Below are 20941 nucleotides of genomic sequence, written 5' to 3'. Positions count from 1 at the left end.
AATGTACATAGTTCTGCTAGTTGGAAGCCGCGATTTAAATTGCAGGTTTGAAATTCGTAAATTTCGAGCGTTATGATTTCGTATCGTTCGTAAAAATATTCAATTCAATTATTTTTCTAGCTGCTGTATAGTAGATTCTACAATATGGTTGTCGAATATTTTTAAAATATCGTATCGATGATATTTTAACTTTTGAAAATATATCAATATGATATTTGATATACTTTTAAAAAATCGATATATCCATGTTTTTCGATTTTTTTTTTCAACTTTTTTTCACAATAAATTTATAATCCGTCCCAAAAAACAAGAATAATAAGAATAAGTATTATTTATTAAAATGATAAAGACCTTTTAACTCCAGTACTCAAAGATTTAAAAAAAAAAACGCGTTCTGTGATATGAGTATCCATCATACGACCTGACAATCCGTCGCAGATAACACATTTTATTGCCGAAGCAAGTCGCTCCGAAGGCACTGAGCTACCAGGGGTGAATCGGCATCGTAATGTAATCTTCGATAGTCCAGGCATAGACGCCTTTTGAGAAATCCAAAAAATTATTGGATTGCTTTCCCGAGAAGTTTGCGGCAAACTGCGGTACATCTCAAGCTGCCTCTTTTCTGCACAGTGTACTGTACAGTGTAAGAATCATTTGTTTTTCATATGCAACGCCATATTTTATGTGTTACCACTTGTTTTTATTTTAAGGCACACATTACATATTCATTTTAGTACTTTTGCGCTTGCTTTCACTTATCACAAGATTGACCAATCAAATATATATAAAAAAAAATCGTTAAAAAATATTAGATATTTAAAAAAGAACCCGAAATAAACATAATTTTTAAGCAAAAAATATCGATATATTGATATTTAGATATATTTTTGACAGCCCTACAACGATGATCTAAGAATGTACCGCATAACTGCCTTCTATATTTTGCATGCGAATTTACAGTTTATTTGTTATAGTTTGAATTGTGGCGTGAATTGGTTGCAAGTTACCTTGCAGCTACTTGGTGCTACGAAAAAAGATAGCGACTTGCTATTTGTTGTTTTTTTTTATACCCTGAACCCATTGAAAATGAGAAATCAGGGTATAATGGTTTTGTTAAAAGTATGTAACAGGCAGAAGAAATCATCGCAGACCCATAAAGTATATATATATTCTTGATCAGGACGACGAGCTAAGTCGATATAGACCTGTCCGTCCGTCCGTATGAGCAAGCCGATCTCAGAAGATATAAGAGCTAGAAAGCTGAAATTTGGGATGCATACTCGTGTATACCATACGCAGTACAAGTTTATCAACTTTTGCGATAACTCATCCGATAGCTTTTTATCGAGAATAATCGAAATTCGACTTTGTTTTTTCAGCCTAATTTGAAGACTTTTAGACCTAGAGACTTCAGATTTACTGTGTATATATAGTCTATCGATACGATTTTGTAATTTACAGATTTTGGATACCACGCCCCCTTCGCCCCCTCAATTTGTAAAAAACGCATTTCAAGGGCTAGAGACTTGTGCTTTGGAATGCACACACATTTTAACTACATGATCACGCCGTAAAAGTTTCATAAAGATAGTCCATCTGCAAAGAAACTATTCAACAATTAAATTCTCATAATATTGCTGCTAACTGCGCAGTCAGCAAAGCGTGTGATTACACGTGCGCCGGGATGCGTGTGTATGCATGTGTGCATAACAGAAGTGCAGAATAAGTAGAATATCAGTTTAGAGGGTTCAGGGCATCTCCTAGTCGAGCAGTCTCGACTAGAGCCTTCTTACTGGTTTTTTGTTACCGTATTAGCTGTTCTGCGATGTCAACAACACAAAAGGGCTCATTTGATTTTGAGCAACACGGCGAAACGCCGCAAAGAAGTTTTAACACCGCAAAAAAGTGACAGAGAAAATGGAAAAATTGTAAAAGAACACTAACAAATAAATGAAATACGCCAAGTAGTTCTTAGTCTGATTGTAGTCAAATAAATACCAAAATATATTATTTCAATATGAAATATATGGTGTTTAGATGTGTGAAAAATAAGAAGTGCATATTTGGAATAAATTGAAGCAGCACAATCTGACCAATTCTCCCTTATACTATATATATATATACTATATATATATATATATATATATATATATTATATTGGATTGAGCGTAACTATGGACTTCAACGCTGGTCGCGTGCAGTATCTCCAAGCTCAATTATTTCCTATTTGCACACTAACAACATCCAGTGGAGGTAAAAATATATAAATATAAATCAGCGAATTGTGCAAAGCAACAAAAATAGTTTATGTCTTTAATTTATAATTTTAATTAATCTGTTATTTATTTATAATTTCGATATTGAGACAGTCGAAGACCGTGCCGTGGAGTTATGTTTAAAAGGGATATTAACGCAAATCTGACAACTTTAATTAAAAGAGTCATCAAAAATTTCTGTATAATTTCGGTCATGAGCGTACATGATACATGATGACAAATATGTTTTGAAATATGTTGTGAACTAAAGCAGGCCATTCTTAAATTTTTTTCATTTTATATTTGCTTTCGCGTTTTATAATTGCTAATCTGTAGAGATTCATCGGAAGCAAATAGAGTATTTTTGTACCCTTGACGACATTGAAGATGAGCATCAGGGTATACTGTTTTTGTGAAGATGTATTCACACATACGGACAGATAGTCAGACAGACAGGTCTAAATCAACTTGGTTTTTGCCCTAATGAAGAATATATATACATATATTCGAGCAGTCCTTACCAGAGCTTTCATAGCTGTTAACGTTGTCGTTGACGCTATTGTCGTTATGACAACAAGTTTTTACGTTTGTTTGGAAATTTTGCATTATTTATGTACATATATTTAACTACTTGCAACGCTAACCTTTGATGTGCAACATTCTGTCCATTTATTTTATTTAAATATGTCGATCTTAAAGTCATTAAACGATTACATACGGAAAAGTTACGTTCTACGATGTATTCTATATTTCCAAATAATTTTATGAAGCTCATAAGCACACTAACTATTCTACTCTTGTTAATTCTGCAGAGCATTATATGTAGTGTAAACTTGAAATTTGGTTAGGTATAGCACACGCAGATTTAGTTAATTTCGATCAAATAGATGTGTTTTTAATGTTATCGATTAAAAAAATTTACTTACAATATTTTATTTCGTTCCTACGTGTTTTATGTATAATATACAATTCTAATTTAGGTTATTGGGGAATATGTTAAAGAATTTGCATGTTTAAAAACTTTAAATATATTCAATGAAATATGTGGATTGAATGTTGTTTATCTTTTAATACCCTGAACCCATTTTCAATGGGAAATCAGGGTATAATGGTCTTGTTGAAATGTATGTAACAGGCAGAAGGAGGCGTGGCAGACCCCACAAAGTATATATATTCTTGATTAGGGCGACGAGCTGAGTAGATTTGGCCCTGTCCGTCGGTCTGTCTGTCTGTCGATCCGTCCGTCTGTCCGTATGTTTCAACGCGTCGACTTCAGAAGATATATGAGCTAGAGACTTCAACATTTTTTTAAAATGTCCGTATATACAGCGCGGATATCGAGGAAAAATCGATAACGCATCCCGTTATTTTTTATCGATAAAAACCTTATCGAAAATCAATTTAAAAATTATATCTCCTATATCTTTAAAGCTAGAGTCTCCAAAATTTAAATGTATATTTATATGCATTTTATTCAATTTCAATTATTGTTAAAATTTACCCCACACCCGATTACGATTACGTCGTAAAAGACGTATTTCATGTACTAGACACTTGTGCTTTGGCAAATACATGCATGTCTATTTTATATTCATAAGTTTCATGAAGTTTCCATCCACAAGAGAATTTATTAAACAATTAAGTTCCCATAGTAAGCCCACACTGCAGCCCATGCGTGTTTATGCGTGCGTGTGTATGGCTGTGTGTGCGCGTGTGTGTGTGCATGTGCGAATAATTATTGGAATATCAGTTGCTCGAAGGGTTCAGGGGATCTCGTAGTCGAGCACTCTCGACTAGAGCTTTCTTACTTGTTATTATTGACAAACAGGCTATTGAATTTTAAAATGCTTATTTTAATAAAACGTTAGCACTATCTTTAATCGAAAAATTGTATGAGGACATTTTTATACCCTGAACCCATTGAAAATGGGAAATCAGGGTATAATGGTTTTGTTAAAAGTATGTAATAGGCAGAAGGAGGCGTGGCAGACCCCATAAAGTATAAATATTCCTGATCAGGGCGACGAGTTGAGTGGATTTAGCTCTGTCCGTCTGTCCGTATGCTTGAACGCATCGATCTCAGAAGATATAAGAACTAGAGAGTTGAAATATTTTTCTAGGTCCGTGTATAGCACGGGCATATTGAGTTTTGCTTCAAATATCGATAACTTTCCCTGTTATTTTTTATCGATTAAAAACATCGAAAACCAGTAATAAATTTATATCTCCTACATCTTTAAAGCTAGAGTCACAAAATTTTTAAAGTAGATTCATATGTTGTTTATAGAAATTCGATTTTCGTCAAAATTTACCCCCCGCCTCTAATTCACCCCCTCACCGTTCGATTTGTAAAAAGAGTGTTTCAAATACTAGAGGCTTGTGCTTTGGCAAATACATGCATATCTATGTTATATTCATAATCTGAAAGTTTCATGAAGATAGTCCACCACAAGAAAAGTTATGAAACAATTAAATTCCCATAGTAAGCCAACACTGCAGCCAATGCGTGTTTATGCGTCCGTGCGTATGGCTGTGCGTGCGCGTGTGTGTGGGCATGTGTGAATAATTATTGAAATATGTATCTATTGCTCGAAGGGTGCAGAGGATCTCGTAGTCGGGCAGTCTCGACTACAACTTTCTTGCCTGTTTTTATACCCTGAACCCATTTTCAATGGGAAATCAGGGTATAATGGTTTTGTTAAATGTATGTAACAGGCAGAAGGAGGCGTGGCAGACCCCACAAAGTATATATATTTTTGATCAGGGCGACGAGCTTAGTCGATTTGGCCCTGTCCGTCTGTCTGTCCGTCCGTCTGTCTATCTGTCCGTCCGTGCGTCCGTCCGTATGTATGAACGTGTCGATCTCAGAAGATATAAGAGCTAGAGACTTGAAATTTTTTTATTTCTAGGTCCGTGTATATCACGCGCATATCAAGTTTTTCTTTATATATCGATAACTACTCCCGATATTTTATTATCGATCAAAAACCTTATCGAAAGCTCGTTATTTAATTATATCTCCTACACCTTTAGAGATAGAGCTTGCAAATTTTAAATGTAGACTTATATGTATTTTATATAATTTCGATTTTTGTTGTAATTTATCCCCCACCCCTATATCCACACCCTCACCCTCACCTTTGTAAAAAGCGTATTTCAAGTACTAGAGACATGTGCTTTGGAATGGACATACATTTTCACCATATAATTACGCCTTTCATTAAGATTGTACGTATAACAATTTAAATATTCAACAAATAAATTCTTACAATGTTACCTATACTACAGCGCAGCCCAAGCGCAGTTAGTAGAGCGCATTCTAATACGTGTGTGTGTATGTATGTGTGTCGAAAAGAAGTGCAGACTGATTAGAATATCAGATTAGAGGGTTCAGGGTATCTCCTAGTCGAGCAGTCTCGACTAGAGTCTTCTTACTTGTTTTTTTTTTGTGTGTGTTATTCAACACAAGTGCATATAAACACATACACCATATTAGTAGTAGTACTGTTGGATAAGTTCAATATTTTGGAAACAATTTGAAGCAAATATTAAGGTTAATATATGTATATACATATACATACATACATACACACTTCGACTAGAGTGTTTTCACTTGCCAATTAAACGAATTTACATAAATCTTTTGGATTAATAGCTTGAGTTGGGGAAGTCCTCGCACTTAAACAGTAGCCCATTCGTCAAGTTTGTCAAACTTGATGTGTACGCAGGGTATCTTTCAGTCGGATACACAAGGCTAAAAACTCTTCTACTTGTTATTACAAATATTTTTATTATATTCAATGTCTTTTTTTAAATGCGAGCCAAAAGTTTCTGCCACAGCAAATGCAAAGCTTCGCAATATACGATTGTTAAGGAGGCTGAATACTACATAAAAGCTTTGCGACTATGTTGTTGCTTCTGTTTTTTTGGTGCAAAATATAATATTCACTGGTATTGCTGCCGCCAGCACCTCTAATTTTCTTTGCCCCATGCTATGATTGGGCGCCGAGTGGCGAGCGGTCAGCTATTGGCGTCGACTGTAGGCCAATAAAAGACTTAGTTTAATTGGTCTTTGGTTTTAGTCAAAAACAAATTGCGCGAGTTGTTACGACGGGCCAGAACACGTTTAAAGTTTATCGGATAATCATACGAAGAAGCTCGACTTTTATAAATTGAAAGCCGCTAAACGAGAATGAATAACTGTGACTAAATAACATAAAAATTTATGAGTACCATTTGTGACTAGTCTTTCTTAGGTAACCATAGTAAAATTACACCTGTATATAAATCAAAATATTAACTGCATATGAGCATTTTAAATTTCACAAAATGTAGCTAATGAAATTAAGCTAAAGAAATACAAAAATACCTGGTATTTGTTTCAAAACAAATAAACAAAATGTAAAAATAGATTTTTAATCATTTTTGGGTGAGATTTCATTGAGTTGAATATGTATACATACATATATATATATATATATATATATATATATATATACATATATATGTATAGATACTGCGCGTCATCAGGTTACCGCCCGCCTTTACAGTCAATCTCAAAGCTGAATAAAGGCTAAACCATCAGAGCTTTATCTTTAAATTTGTTTATACCCTAAACCCATTTTCAATGGGAAATAAGGGTATAATGGTTTTGTTGAAATGTATGTAACAGGCAGAAGGAGGCGTTGCAGACCCCACAAAGTATATATATTCTTGATCAGGGCGACGAGCTGAGTCGATTTGGCCCTGTCCGTCTGTCTGTCTGTCCGTCCGTCCGTCCATCCGTCTGTCCGTATGTTTGAACGCGCCGATTTCAGAAAATATAAGAGCTAGAGACTTCAATTTTTTTTTAAATGTCCGTACTTACAGCGCGGATATCGAGTTTATCACTAAAAATCGATAACTCATCCCGTTCTTTTTATCGATAACCAGTTATGAAATTATATCTCCTACACCCTTATTTCTAGAGTCTCCAAATTTTTGATGTATGCTTATATGCAATTTATACAATTTCGGTTTTTGATAAAATTTACTCCCCACCCTTATATCCACCCCCTCACCATCACTTTTGTAAAAAAACGTATTTCAAATACTAGAGACATGTGCTTTGGCAAATACATGCATATTCATGTTATAATCATAATCTGAAAGTTGCATGAAGATCGTATGTCCAAAAAAAAAAAAGTTATTAAACAATTATGTTCTCATAGTAAGCGTACACTGCAGCCCATGCGTGTTTATGCTTGTGTGTATGTGTTTGTGTATGTAAATGTTTGTGTATGTGTGTGTGTGTATGTGTGTGTATGAGTGTGTGTGTGTATGTATGCCTATGTGTGCGTGCGTGTGTGTGTGTGTGCGTGCGTGTTTCTTGTGTAAGTAGAAAGACACGAAAAGTGATTGAAATAGCTTTTGCTCGAAGGGTTCATGGGATCTCGTAGTCGGGCAGTCTCGACTAGGGCTTTCTTACTTGTTTTATTATTATACCCTGAACCCATTTTCAATGGGAAATCAGGGTATAATGGTTTTGTTTTATTATACTACATCTATTTCTCTGTAAAATAAAAAAAACAATGGCTACTGTAGCAATAGGGAATAATTTTGTAATAATTATACTCATTCACGAAAGTGAATTAGTATATTGGTTTCGTGCAATGTCCGTCTTGCTGTCCGTCCGTCTGTCCGTCTGTCCGTATGAACGTATGGAACACATACTCGTGTATATCTCCGATTTATAAAGTGTTAAAATTTTCCCGATCCGCCCACTAGGGGCGTGGCAAATCGGAAAATGCATTTTCCGATATACCAGAAAGCATGTTCGTTGAAGAGCAAGAAAGCTGAAATTTGGTATGTAGGTCCGCGTCGACCACCCAAGATCACGAGCTATGGCGGATATATCTCCGCCCATTGGGGGCGTGGCAAATCGGATAAAACTGTATCTTCAAGAGTTTTACAGCTAGAGCGCTGAAATTTTGCACGTCAGCTAATGTTATGATTCTATAGAGCCTAATGACAAAAATGTATGTCTACGCCCATTGGGGGCGTGGCAAATCGGACCTGAAGATATAGTGATTTTTTAAATTCTGCTATATTTAGGACACTATTGATGCCAGAGACCTCAAATTTTGTACATATACTTGGGCTGACCATCCAAGACCAAAAAGTTTTGTCGGATATATGTCCGCCCACAGGAGGCGTGGCAAACCGCAAAAGTTGATAACTCCTAAAGTATAATAGCTAGAAGATAGTTAGATAGATAGTTAAGTTACCAGTAACCTCGTCTATCGATGACCGCAAAAATAATTTTTACGCCTCTTTAGGGGCGTGGCATATCGAAAAATACCCTGTTATTTTCACATTTTTTGAGGGTAAACATTCAAACTTTATAGTTAGGGTACCGTTATCGCGTTCTAAGATCGGAAAAAACTGTATTTTCTACAGTATTAGAGCGAAACTGAACTACTAAATTGTTGATTGGATGTGAATGAGTATTCTGCAGTCGGTAACGCCCGACTGCAACGTTCTTACTTGTTTTTTTTTTTGTAAAATGTACAAAACAAATGTAACAAAAATTTGGTTATCAGATTAGAGCCCCCTGCGATAAATTCAATTTATTTAAGCTAATGACAAAAATAACACCTGTATATTAAGCTATTATTATTTTAAAGTAATATTAGTAGTGCGTAGTGCCTTTTTAATACCCTGAACCCATTTTCAATGGGAAATCAGGGTATAATGGTTTTGTTGAAATGTATGTAACAGGCAGAAGGAGGCGTGGCAGACCCCACAAAGTATATATATTCTTGATCAGGGCGACGAGCTGAGTTGATTTGGCCCTGTCCGTCTGTCTGTCTGTCTGTCCGTCTGTCCGTCTGTCCGTATGTATGAACGCGTCGATTTCAGAAGATATAAGAGCTAGAGACTTCAAATTTTTTTTAAATGTCCGTAATTACAGCGCGCATATCAAGTTTATCATTAAAAATCGATAACTCATCCCGATCTTTTTTTATCGATAAAAAACCTTATCGAAAACCAGTTATAAAATTATATCTTCTACACCTTTATTGCTAGTCTCTTAAATTTTTAATGTATGCTTATATGCAATTTATACAATTTCGGTTTTTGTTAAAATTTACCGCCCACCCTTAAATTCACCCCCTCACCCTCACTTTTGTAAAAAGCGTATTTCAAATACTAGAGACTTGTGCTTTGGCAATTACATGCATATCCATGTTATAATCGTAATCTAAAAGTTTCACAAAAAAAGTTTCCACAAAAAAAGTTATTAAGCAGTTAAGTTCTCATAGTAAGCGCTCACTGCAGCCCATGCGTGTTTATGCTTGTGTGTGTATATGTATGTAAATGTTTGTGTATGTGTGTGTGTGTGTGTGTGTGTGTGTGTGTGTGTGTGTGTGTGTGTGTGTGTGTGTGTGTGTGTGTGTGTGTGTGTGTGTGTGTATGTATGCCTGTGTGTGCGTGCGTGTGTGTGTGTGTGTGTGTGTGTGTGTTTTTCTTGTGTAAGCTGAAAGACGCGAAAAATTATTGAAATAGCTATTACTCCAAGGGTTCAGGGGATCTCGTAGTCGAGTAGTCTCGACTAGAGCTTTCTTACTTGCTTTTTTTTTTAAATTACTTCAAAAATTCGATTAGCAATGGAATTATAGAGTTGTTCAATATTATTCAAGGATATGGTTGACCAAGCGTGTTCAGTACCTTCGATTACCTCTGTCTTTGTACTATAATGCTTTCCGGACTCATATACTTTCCTGACCAACCATCCCCAGCCTTTTTCAATGATATTAAGATCGAATAAAAACATTCAAGTTCAAGTCAGATGCCACTACGGCTAATTGTGAATGATTTTTCATTTTTTTTAATTTCTCAAATATTCAATATAATATGTAGATCATATGCTGAAAGTTTCATTAAAATCCTTTAAGTCAAAAGTTAATTAAAAATCATCAAATATTTCAATTAACAAACGCACATGCAGCAGCTACAACAGCACCGTATACATGTGCACACATACATTCAAACTTCTTCTGGAACATTCTTTGAATCACTTCAGCTATTAGTTTGGTTTAGTTTTGGTAGATGGCGCTGCAGCAGTGAATCTATTTCAGTTTTGCCAAAGCGGATTCCGAAAGTGAGGTGGCGTGAGTAGCTGCGTGACGCTCGATCGAGAAGTCGCGAGTTCGAATCCCGATCGGTGCAACTTATGTTAATTTTTTTAATTGTTTCAAAATATTTTTATATTTTATTAAGTGAGTTTTGTATTTCATTTATATTTTTAAATACATCGAAATTGAAATTTTGGCCATAGTAAATGGGCATTTTTATTAGTTGGGTTCAGGGCAGTATCTAGTCGAACACTCTCGACTAAAGTTTTCTTACTTGTTTTTTGTACATTTTCCAAAAAAAAATTTTTTTAATGATTCCCTATTGTTACAGTAGCCATTGTTTTTTTTATTTTAAAGATAAATAGATGTAGTATAATAAAAAAAAATTTTAAGATGAAGCTCTGATGGTTTAGCTTATATTCAGCTTTGAGATTGAGTGTAACCTGATGACGCGCAGTGTATATACATATATATATATATATATATATATATATATATTTATTTTCTATTTTGTATAATATGATAAATACCCTATCCTATTTAAGCAATTTTATGTTTTCTTAAAAAAAAGCGCTTCAAGACTTAACAAATTGTTACAAACTTTAAGAATCTTGTTGTGCCAATAATTTAGTTCGTCACTGTATATTCATTGTATTGTGTAGTATTGTTTTCACAGTATTGACCTCACTCTAAAGTTTTAAACGTTGGCAAGGAAAGCAATGCCATTGCAAAAGTGGCCAAGTTCCTAAATTTTTTATTTCCTCCCGAATCATTAGAAACACGCCTCTCAATCCAAAACTTTGTAGGGTATTGAGTATTTTCTCACTGAATTGGGTGAATATATTTATACCCTGAACCCATTGAAAATGGGAAATCGGACAGAAGGAATCATCGCAGACCCCATAAAGTATATATATTCTTGATCAGCACGACGAGCTGAGTCGATATATGAAATTTGACATGCATACTCGTGTTTATCATACGCAGTGCAAGTTTATCATATTTTTGCGATAACTCATCCGATAACTTTTTAATCTAGAATAATCGAAAAATTGATTTTGTTTTTTCGGCCTAATTTGATTTACTGTGTATATACAGTATCGATACGAAGATTTTGTAATTTACAGATTTTGGATACCACGCCCCCCTCGCCCCTAATTTGTAAAAAACGCGTTTCAAATAGTAGAGACTTGTGCTTTGGAATGTGCACACATTCGAGCTATATGATAACGCTCTGAAAGTTTCATTAAGAAACTATTCAACAATTAAATTCTCATAATATTGCCCACACTGCAGCGCAGTCGCTTCTAACCGCGCAGCCAGCAGAGGTCGTGATTATAGGTGCGTGTGGATGCGTGTGTATGCATGTGTGTGTATGCATGTGTGCATAAAAGAAGTGCAGAATGAGTAGAATACCAGCTTAGAGGGTTCAGGGCATCTCCTAGTCGAGCAGTCTCGACTGGAGCCTTCTTACTTGTTTCCATTCTGTTTCTTTACTCCGTTGTCTGGAGCTGCAGGAACTGCTGCCCACTTTCTTCTAAAGTCAACATTTTACCGGCCATTTTTATACCCTGAACCCATTGAAAATGGGAAATCAGGGTATAATGGTTTTGTTAAAAGTATGTAATAGGCAGAAGGAGGCGTGGCAGACCCCATAAAGTATAAATATTCCTGATCAGGGCGACGAGTTGAGTGGATTTAGCTCTGTCCGTCTGTCCGTATGCTTGAACGCATCGATCTCAGAAGATATAAGAACTAGAGAGTTGAAATATTTTTCTAGGTCCGTGTATAGCACGGGCATATTGAGTTTTGCTTCAAATATCGATAACTTTCCCTGTTATTTTTTATCGATTAAAAACATCGAAAACCAGTAATAAATTTATATCTCCTACATCTTTAAAGCTAGAGTCACAAAATTTTTAAAGTAGATTCATATGTTGTTTATAGAAATTCGATTTTCGTCAAAATTTACCCCCCGCCTCTAATTCACCCCCTCACCGTTCGATTTGTAAAAAGAGTGTTTCAAATACTAAAGACTTGTGCTTTGGCAAATACATGCATATCTATGTTATATTCATAATCTGAAAGTTTCATGAAGATAGTCCACCACAAGAAAAGTTATTAAACAATTAACTTCCTATAGTAAGCCACCACTGCAGCCAATGCGTGTTTATGCGTTCGTACGTATGTCTGTGTGTGTGCGTGTATGTGTCCATATGCGAATAATTATTGGAATATCAGTTGCTCGAAGGGTTCAGGGTATCTCCTAGTCAAGCAATCTCGACTAGGGCCTTCTTACTTGTTATAATTATGTTAACATTTTCATTCTTGGACCTTAAATAATTTTTTATTTTTAAAAGCGAATTGAGAGTATCCACGCTCATCCGGTTTCTTATTTTAGATTTTATAATATTCATTTGGCTGAACACCCTCTCAACTTTGACATTCGACCAAGGCAGTGAAATAATCTGCATTTAAATCATTGCCAACTCTTTGAATCATTTGCAAACTCTTCGAATCATTTGTTCCCCGCACAATTTCGACAGTTACCTCTCCCCAAAATTTGTTGGACCTTTCAATGTTTTCCCCATGTTATTAGAGAAACTTCATTATACTGCCTTTCTATCATAGAAATATTTTCTTGACAAAAATATTCAGGAATAGGAGAAATATTTTGTTTTTTAGCTTTCAAAATGTTTTCAACTGGGAACAAATCAATGTAAAATCTGCAAATTGTCAGGTAATCCATTTTTGGAAACAAATATTATTATTTATAATCATAGTGTAAACAACGTTTTTAAATGAAAGGCATGTACTCTTTGGTTTGAGTTCTAAACAGCGAATGCTCTCCGTATTTTATTCAATAAATGTCTTAGCCTAAAATACATAAAGTCTACATAAATAATTCTGTCGCTAAAAGCAGCGGCATAATGTATATAGCATGCCGTATGTGTGTGTATATGTGTTTGTATGTACATGCAGAAGGCATATACGTTTTAGCGTTTAAGCTACGGCGTGGACGAGAACGTAATAATGTTTACGTTGCAGATCCCACGCTGCAGGCCGGTTTATACACAAGTGACCGATCATATTACGGCACTTATGTATAGCTGTTATAATATAAAAGAAACAACAAAGTGTTGCTATGTTGTGAGCATGATACTCTTACTTATGTTGGGCATATGTCTACATTGATATATTGTATACACTACAATACTGTGAGCAACCGATTGAAATGATTGCTCGTCGAGTTCGTTCTCGTTCGGAGAACAACCGTTTACATTTTTTCTATTTTGCTCAGGTTGTTCCCCGCCTGTTTGATTGAGTGAAATAGAAATAGAAGTCTTTTGTGTATGTATGTATGTATTCGAGTAAACGTACTATTTGCAATCGTGTGGCTTGGCAAATACATGCATATTTATGTTATATTCATAATCTGAAAGTTTCATGAAGATAGTCCATCCACAATAAAAGTTATTAGCTCCTTAAATTCCCATAGTAAGCCACCACCGCAGCCAATGCGTGTTTATGCGTGCCTGTCTGTGAGTGTGTGTGTGTATTTCTTGTGTAAGCAGAAAGACGCAAAGAATTATTGAAATATCAATTGCTTGAAGGGTTCAGGGGATCTCGTAGTCGAGCAGTCTCGACTAGAGCTTTCTTACTTGTTTTATATATATAATGTATTTATATATATAATGTGAATAATACTACATACAAATAACACAGAAAAAATATTTGCAAATAAACTTAAATTGTTGCTTGAAAAATTGTATTTCTTTTAATCTACAAGGAAAATAATGTGAAGACCGTTTGGATTCAGTTTTTCAGTCAGTTTTCAGTCTCATTGTGCGAACGACAATCGTATCGCTCCCTAAACGATGCTCATTGAATGAACGTCACACAAATAGCTCAACTCAATGTACTCGAGAGAAAACAAATCGAGAAGAAACGAACTCTCCTGTTGAGAGCGGGAGTGACCTTTGCTTCGCTAGCCGACCTTTTTGAGCCCGCAAGCAGTTCCTAATAGTTAGCTCTTTTTGTTCCACCCTTCGGTTTTAATAGCGTCTTTTAATTAAACATTATTAATTTTTTGTTATTAAAGATAAAAATAAGATGATTTATACATAACAGATACATAGAGCATATTTATATTTATAGCTCACTGCGAAATACTTTCCTTCAAAATTACGCCCGCACGGCTCAACAAAAACAGAAAAGTGACGTGTCACATACATATGTGTACAAATATGCACTTGTATTTTCACACATTAACACTATACGTACAAAAGAAATAGGCATAGACAAAGAAACCAAACGAAGACGAAAATCGTTTGTTGATTAGAGGGGAAGGGGCATACAAAAACGAAGTTGACAACAGCTCGATTCTTTCGTAAGAGTAGTCGTTTTAATTTTGGTCATTACAAATACGCTGAAAAAAATATCAGGTAACGCATTACTTTACGTTTTGTATGTAATGCATTATTTCGACCGACATTTTTCAGCTCGTCGCCACTGGGATTTAGAACAAATTTTTTACAGCAGAAAATGTTAAGTTGGTGGACCCCAAACTTCGTATTTGCTCGGCTCGGTCGCTGGAGGCTCTTAAATCTTAAATCTCTTTTTTTTTAACATCCAATTGCGGGAAAAAATGCAAAACACTAGGCAGCGGGAATTCTGGATTTAAAAAAAAAATTGTTATTTTCCGCTTTTTTCTTTACTGACCAATTTATCATATTTTGTAGTGATTAATCGTATGTAGTGAAGTGTTTGTCATTATAGTTGAATTAAAACTAAATAGTTCGGTAGTTTAATTTTCAATGAACGAACCAATCGATAATAGAGTGGAACTAACTAAACAAGAATATGATTTATATTTTATTCAATATAACTTATAATATCGAAGTTTTGGATTCCATATAAATAAAACGGTAAAATTTTCTAACAGAGCTTATAAAGCGATTAAAAAGAATGTATGCAACTCAAGATAGCATAAAGTAAAAAATTTATGTGTTAACTAAATATGTTTTAATTAATAGGTTGCCGGTAAATTTTCTAATAGTTTAGAGTGAGAGGTGTGCTTATAAGTATTCGGGAGGAAATAAAAAATGTAGGGACTTAGCCACTTTTGCAATGTCATTGCTTTCCATGCCATGGTCGAACGCGCAAGTGGAAACAAGTAAGAAAGCTATAGTCGAGGCTGTTCGACTACGAGATCCCCTGAACCCTTGGAGCAATAGCTATTTCAATAATTTTTCGTGTCTTTCAGCTTACACAAGAAATACGTACACACACACACACACACACTCATACACACACACACACACACACACACACACACACACACACATACACAAACCCAGACACACACCCAAGCACCCACGCATAAACACGCATGGGCTGCAGTGTTGGCTTACTATGAGAAATTAATTGTTTAATAACTTTTTTGTGGACATACGATCTTCATGCAACTTTCAGATTATGATTACAACATGGATATGCATGTATTTGCCAAAGCACAAGTCTCTAGTATTTGAAATACGCTTTTTACAAAAGTGAGGGTGAGGGGGTGAATTTAAGGGTGGGGGTAAATTTTAACAAAAACCGAAATTGCATAAATTGCATATTAGCATACATAAAAAATTTGGAGACTTTAGCAATAAAGGTGTAGGAGAAATAATTTTATAACTGGTTTTCGATAAGGTTTTTTATCGATAAAAAAAGATCGGGATGAGTTATCGATTTTTAATGATAAACTTGATATGCGCGCTGTAATTACGGACATTTAAAAAAAATTTGATGTCTCTAGCTCTTATATCTTCTGAAATCGACGCGTTCATACATACGGACAGACGGACAGGGCCAAATCAACTCAGATCGTCGCCCTGATCAAGAATATATATACTTTATGGGGTCTGCCACGCCTCCTTCTGCCTGTTACATACATTTCAAAAAAACCATTATACCCTGATTTCCCATTGAAAATGGGCAATAAAATGAATTTTGATATGCTTACTCAATTTTAAGCGTCAGGTAAAACATACATAGTGTAAAACTTTATAGATACGGCTTGCCGCGGTTAAAGAAATGCTGCCATGACTTCCAATTACCAAAAATATATATAAATATCAATCAAATCAATTCAAAAAGCATCAGTTTTTTTTGTCCGATTTTTTTCAAAAGATTTCAGCTTTTTTAAAAGTATCTTCCACCAAAAACAGCTTTTTTTGCTCAAATCACCGAACACAGCAGCGCACAAAAATTTAAATTTGTTCGCGACGATCCCAGCTCTTTCCTTTTGAGTCAAGGGTATACCTAAATCATAAAAGCGTTTATCAGGCTCATGCAAACAAATTGTAAGCGTTTCGATGGTTATTCGTGGGAAGGGTGTAAAGCGTTGATGCGCATAAACAATATGATTTCACGACGGGACTGGAAACATTGTGGTTAGTGGTAAAACATATGTATGTATGTATGTACTAGAGTGCTGCATGAATAACAGAGAAACGGTGTTCAAATTAACAGCTCGCAATATGTATTTTGAGTGACAGCTAAAACGAAAACGGTCATGTATGACTCAAGTCAGAATATTCAACCGAGCAAAAAAGAATTGGAGTGGGAGTGTGAGTGCGAGTACATGAGTGATACATGATAAGTTTGCATACAGCCACAAAAATGATCATACATGTAGCATGGCACTATAAGCGTGTGCATGCTTGTCGCGAACCGATTTCAATTTTTCTGCTCTATTGCTTGTGAGCACATAGGGGAGAGATCATAGGGAGACAGAAAAAGTAAGTAAAGTGGTTAAATTTAAACAAAAACCGAAATTGTATAAAGTGCATATAAGTAAACATTCAAAATTTGGAGACTCTAGCTTTAGGAGATATAATTTTATTAGTGATTTACGATAAGGGTTTTTATCGATAAAAATAACGGAAAGTTATCGATTTTTAATGATAAACTCGATATCCGCGTGGTATACACGAACATTTCAAAAAAAAATGGAGGTCTCTAGCTCTTGTATCTTCTGAAATCGACGCGTTCAAACATAGTGACAAACGGACGGGTGGACAGACAGACAGACGGACAGGGCTAAATCAACTCAGCTCGTCGCCCTGATCAAGAATATATATACTTTATGGGGTCTGCCACGCCTCCTTCTGCCTGTTACATTTCAACAAAACCATTATACCCTGATTTCCTGTTGGAAATGGGTTCAGGATATAAAAATGCATGCAAAAACTCGATTGATTCGACGCCTTTACGCTTCGGCTTCTTTTTTATTCCGTTTTAAGGATTAATTTATCTCGCTCTTTTTATTGGAGGCCGTAGGATATGACGCGTTGAGCTCACTCCAATATAAACTCACTCAAGACGTTTGTCGCCTATCACGCACTCATTGAATTTTTCATTAATTATCGTTATTTTGACTTTTGTTATTTAAGCAATGCGAACAATAAAAGACATTGTTTAAATCTATATAATGAATACACACATATGTATGTATGTATATTAGCGCTAGGACTTTTGAGGCAATTTATAGTTACCACAGTGGTATTTTGGTGAGTATTCAGGACAAGGAATTTAATATATTTAACTTTATTCTACATATCAATATTATAAACTGTATAAGTTAGAGCCTTTTATTTCATTTATGTTTTGAAACATATCGAAACTGAAATTTACAACCGTTCTAAATGTGATTGTTTATTAGATTGGTACAAGCACTGACCAGAGAACACATAGACTAGACATGTAGAACAAACTTTTTCAACACCGAAAAAATGCGCTGAGCGGACCAGACAACTTCGTATTTGGTCGGCTCGGTCTTCTGAGGCTCAAGCAGTGAAAATAAGGCAAGACAAAATCAGTGTGCTGCGACTGCTGCCACGAAATGCACGAATTACTAAATGAAGCACGGCAAATTTTGGGCTTTACAATTTGCACAGCCTGTTCTGCACAGAAAGAATACATTTTCGCGACGAGCATGCACACACACATTTACATCCTTGCTACGTGTATGTGCTTTTGTGTGCGTGCGTCGCGAAACTCAATTCTTTCTCAGTATTTTCGTCTATTATCAGCCCAAAAGTTGCCGTTGGTCTGCCTTGTGAAGTGAGCACATGCATACATACATTTGTGTATGTGTATGCTTGTATGGGATGGCAAGCTAATTGTCTCCGGATTTAGTAGTTTGTAAATTTTGTATGATTTGAATCGTAGGGTGACTATCAAATGGGCCATTATGACTTAATTAGAAATTTTTGACAATAATGAGTAAAGCTTGAGTATAATATGAAATGTGTATTTCATATATTGCAAAGCATTTAATAAAGTTAGTAGTGTTTTACGATAATTTTTTCGGTTAAAAATGTGTATAAAATAATTTTAATTATATATAATTATTTACGGATATAAACACATTTATAAACATGATTAGCAATAATAATATATAAATGTACTTATGTACATATGTATGTATGTTCATACATAGTACATCTGTTTAAAGTGGTTATGACAGTCCGTAAGACCGACCAAATGCAAATGCTGGGCCTTAAAATTGCTACAAGCAGCAAGAGTAACGCACGCAGGTCACAAATGCTCATACATGGAGCAAGGGACTACAAGTGTGTGTGTACTTGCCCGTCGCGAAATAATATTGTTTATGCGTATCAACGCTTTCATACCCTTCCCACGTATAACCATCGAAACGCTTACATATTGTTTGCATGAGCGTGACAAATGCTTTTATGATTTCGGTATACCCAACACTCAAGAGGAAAGAGCTGGGATCGTCGCGAACAATATTCAATTTCTGTGCGCTGCTGCTATTTGAGAGACCATATAGAGAGAGAGAGCGAGCATAAAGAGAGGGAGAGAGTGAGTAAGGGAAAAAGAGCGCATAGCCCTGCTTCATTTAGTAATTCGTGCATTTCGTGGCAGCAGTCGCAGCACACTGATTTTGTCTTGCCTTATTTTCACTGCTTGAGCCTCAGAAGACCGAGCCGACCAAATACGAAGTTGTCTGGTCCGCTCAGCGCATTTTTTCGGTGTTGAAAAAGTTTGTTCTACATGTCTAGTCTATGTGTTCTCTGGTCAGTGGTACAAGGTAGTATCTAGTCGAACACTCTCGACTAGAGTTTTCTTACTGGATATTATTGAAAATTGAAAATAAAAATTTAATTGTATTATTTTCCGTGATGCTATGGGGTTTATGTTCAACCCATTAAGAATTTGATCCATCAGCGCTATGAATTGTACAGAATCGATAGGTTCAGGGTATAAAAACGAGAATCGCACTTCAATCTGTCACAAATTTTAATTTTAAACTTCTATAAGAGTTTTGTAAATTTTATTCCCAATTTGCCCAAAATGCCCTTGAACTTATTGAAAATGGGAAAACCGGGAATTATGTTTTTGGGAAAATGTACGTGACAGACCCCATAGGCGACAAGCTGAATCGATTTAGCCCGGTCCGTCTGTTTGTCCGCGAGATTGCCTAGATCTCAGAATATATAAGAGCTAGGACTTATTTATGTACACTAGTATATATCAACCGAAGCAAAAGTTTATCAATATTTAGTCCAATATACAAATTTATAAGAAATATTTAGTTTTATTTTTATCATACTGAGTCGATTTGGCCCTGTCCGTCTATCTGTCTGTCCGTCCGTCTGTATGTTTGAACGCGTTGATTTCAGATAAGAGCTAGAGACATATTTCCGTATATACAGCGCGGATATCGAGTTTATCACCAAAAATCGATAACTCATCCCGCTATTTTTTTATCGATAAGATACCTTATCGAAAAGCAGTTATAAAATTATATATTCTACATATTTAAAGCTAGAGTCCACCCTATATCCCACCCCTATACCCACCCCCTCACCCACATATTTGCAAAAGTCGTATTTCAAATACTAAAGACTTGTGCTTTGGCAAATGCATGCATATCCATGTTATAATCATAATCTGAAAGTTTCATGAAAAAAGTGCATCCATAAGAAGAAGTTATTAAACAATTAAGTTCCCATAGTAAGCCACCACTGCAGCCAATGCGTGTTTATGCGTTCGTACGTATGTCTGTGTGTGTGCGTGTATGTGTCCATATGCGAATAATTATTGAAATATCAGTTGCTCGAAGGGTTCAGGGGATCTCGTAGTCGAGTAGTCTCGACTAGAGCTTTCTTACTTGTTTTCTTTTTTTTTTGTTTTTGTTTTGAAAGCTCGTATATAGAGAGCTCATATCGAGTTTGTCTTTTACAAAAATCAATAATTATTTATTATCGACTAAAACCGTTATTGAAAATCTGTTAAACAAATTCATCTCTTACATCTTGAAAGCTACCATCTCCAAACTTTATATAAACGAGAATTTTATATATAAGATTTATATGTATTTCATAACATTTCGATTTTTGTCAAAATCAAACCTGTATCCCAAACGTTATTATTACGTTCTGAAAATATTTCAAAGATATTCTATCGACAAAAAGAAATTATTAAGCAACAATATTCCAGACCACATTTGGCTTCAAATTGGGGACATAATTGGTTGGTCTGGTAACA

At 35.4% G+C, this 20941-nt stretch overlaps 2 protein-coding genes and 1 long non-coding RNA gene across 19 annotated transcripts in view; 2 read left to right on the top strand and 1 right to left on the bottom strand.

Moving 5' to 3' along the window:
• LOC6585875 (glutamine-dependent NAD(+) synthetase) overlaps positions 1-20941 on the bottom strand; it is a 45793-nt gene that overhangs the window by 9689 nt on the left and 15163 nt on the right. The window lies entirely within an intron of this gene.
• LOC6585874 (cytosolic carboxypeptidase Nna1) overlaps positions 1-20941 on the top strand; it is a 78530-nt gene that overhangs the window by 42683 nt on the left and 14906 nt on the right. For 2 of the 17 annotated variants that reach the window (XM_032732946.2, XM_032732944.2), the window contains exon 1: positions 2160-2253. The exons of the other annotated variants lie outside the window; for them this stretch is intronic. In XM_032732946.2, coding sequence (XP_032588837.1) covers positions 2175-2253 — 79 coding nt within the window. In that variant the 5' untranslated portion in view covers positions 2160-2174. Of the gene's footprint in view, positions 1-2159; positions 2254-20941 lie in introns of those variants that run through there. 17 annotated transcript variants of the gene reach the window in all.
• Positions 5989-20935, top strand: LOC122757415. Its single transcript, XR_006357447.1, has 3 exons — positions 5989-6511; positions 16895-17163; positions 20894-20935. It is a non-coding gene; the product is annotated as an uncharacterized LOC122757415 (long non-coding RNA).

Source organism: Drosophila mojavensis, unplaced genomic scaffold (assembly GCF_018153725.1).
Source record: "Drosophila mojavensis isolate 15081-1352.22 unplaced genomic scaffold, ASM1815372v1 contig_72, whole genome shotgun sequence".
NCBI classification, from domain to species: Eukaryota; Metazoa; Arthropoda; class Insecta; order Diptera; family Drosophilidae; genus Drosophila; species Drosophila mojavensis.
This window is presented reverse-complemented; position numbering and strand designations above follow the sequence as displayed.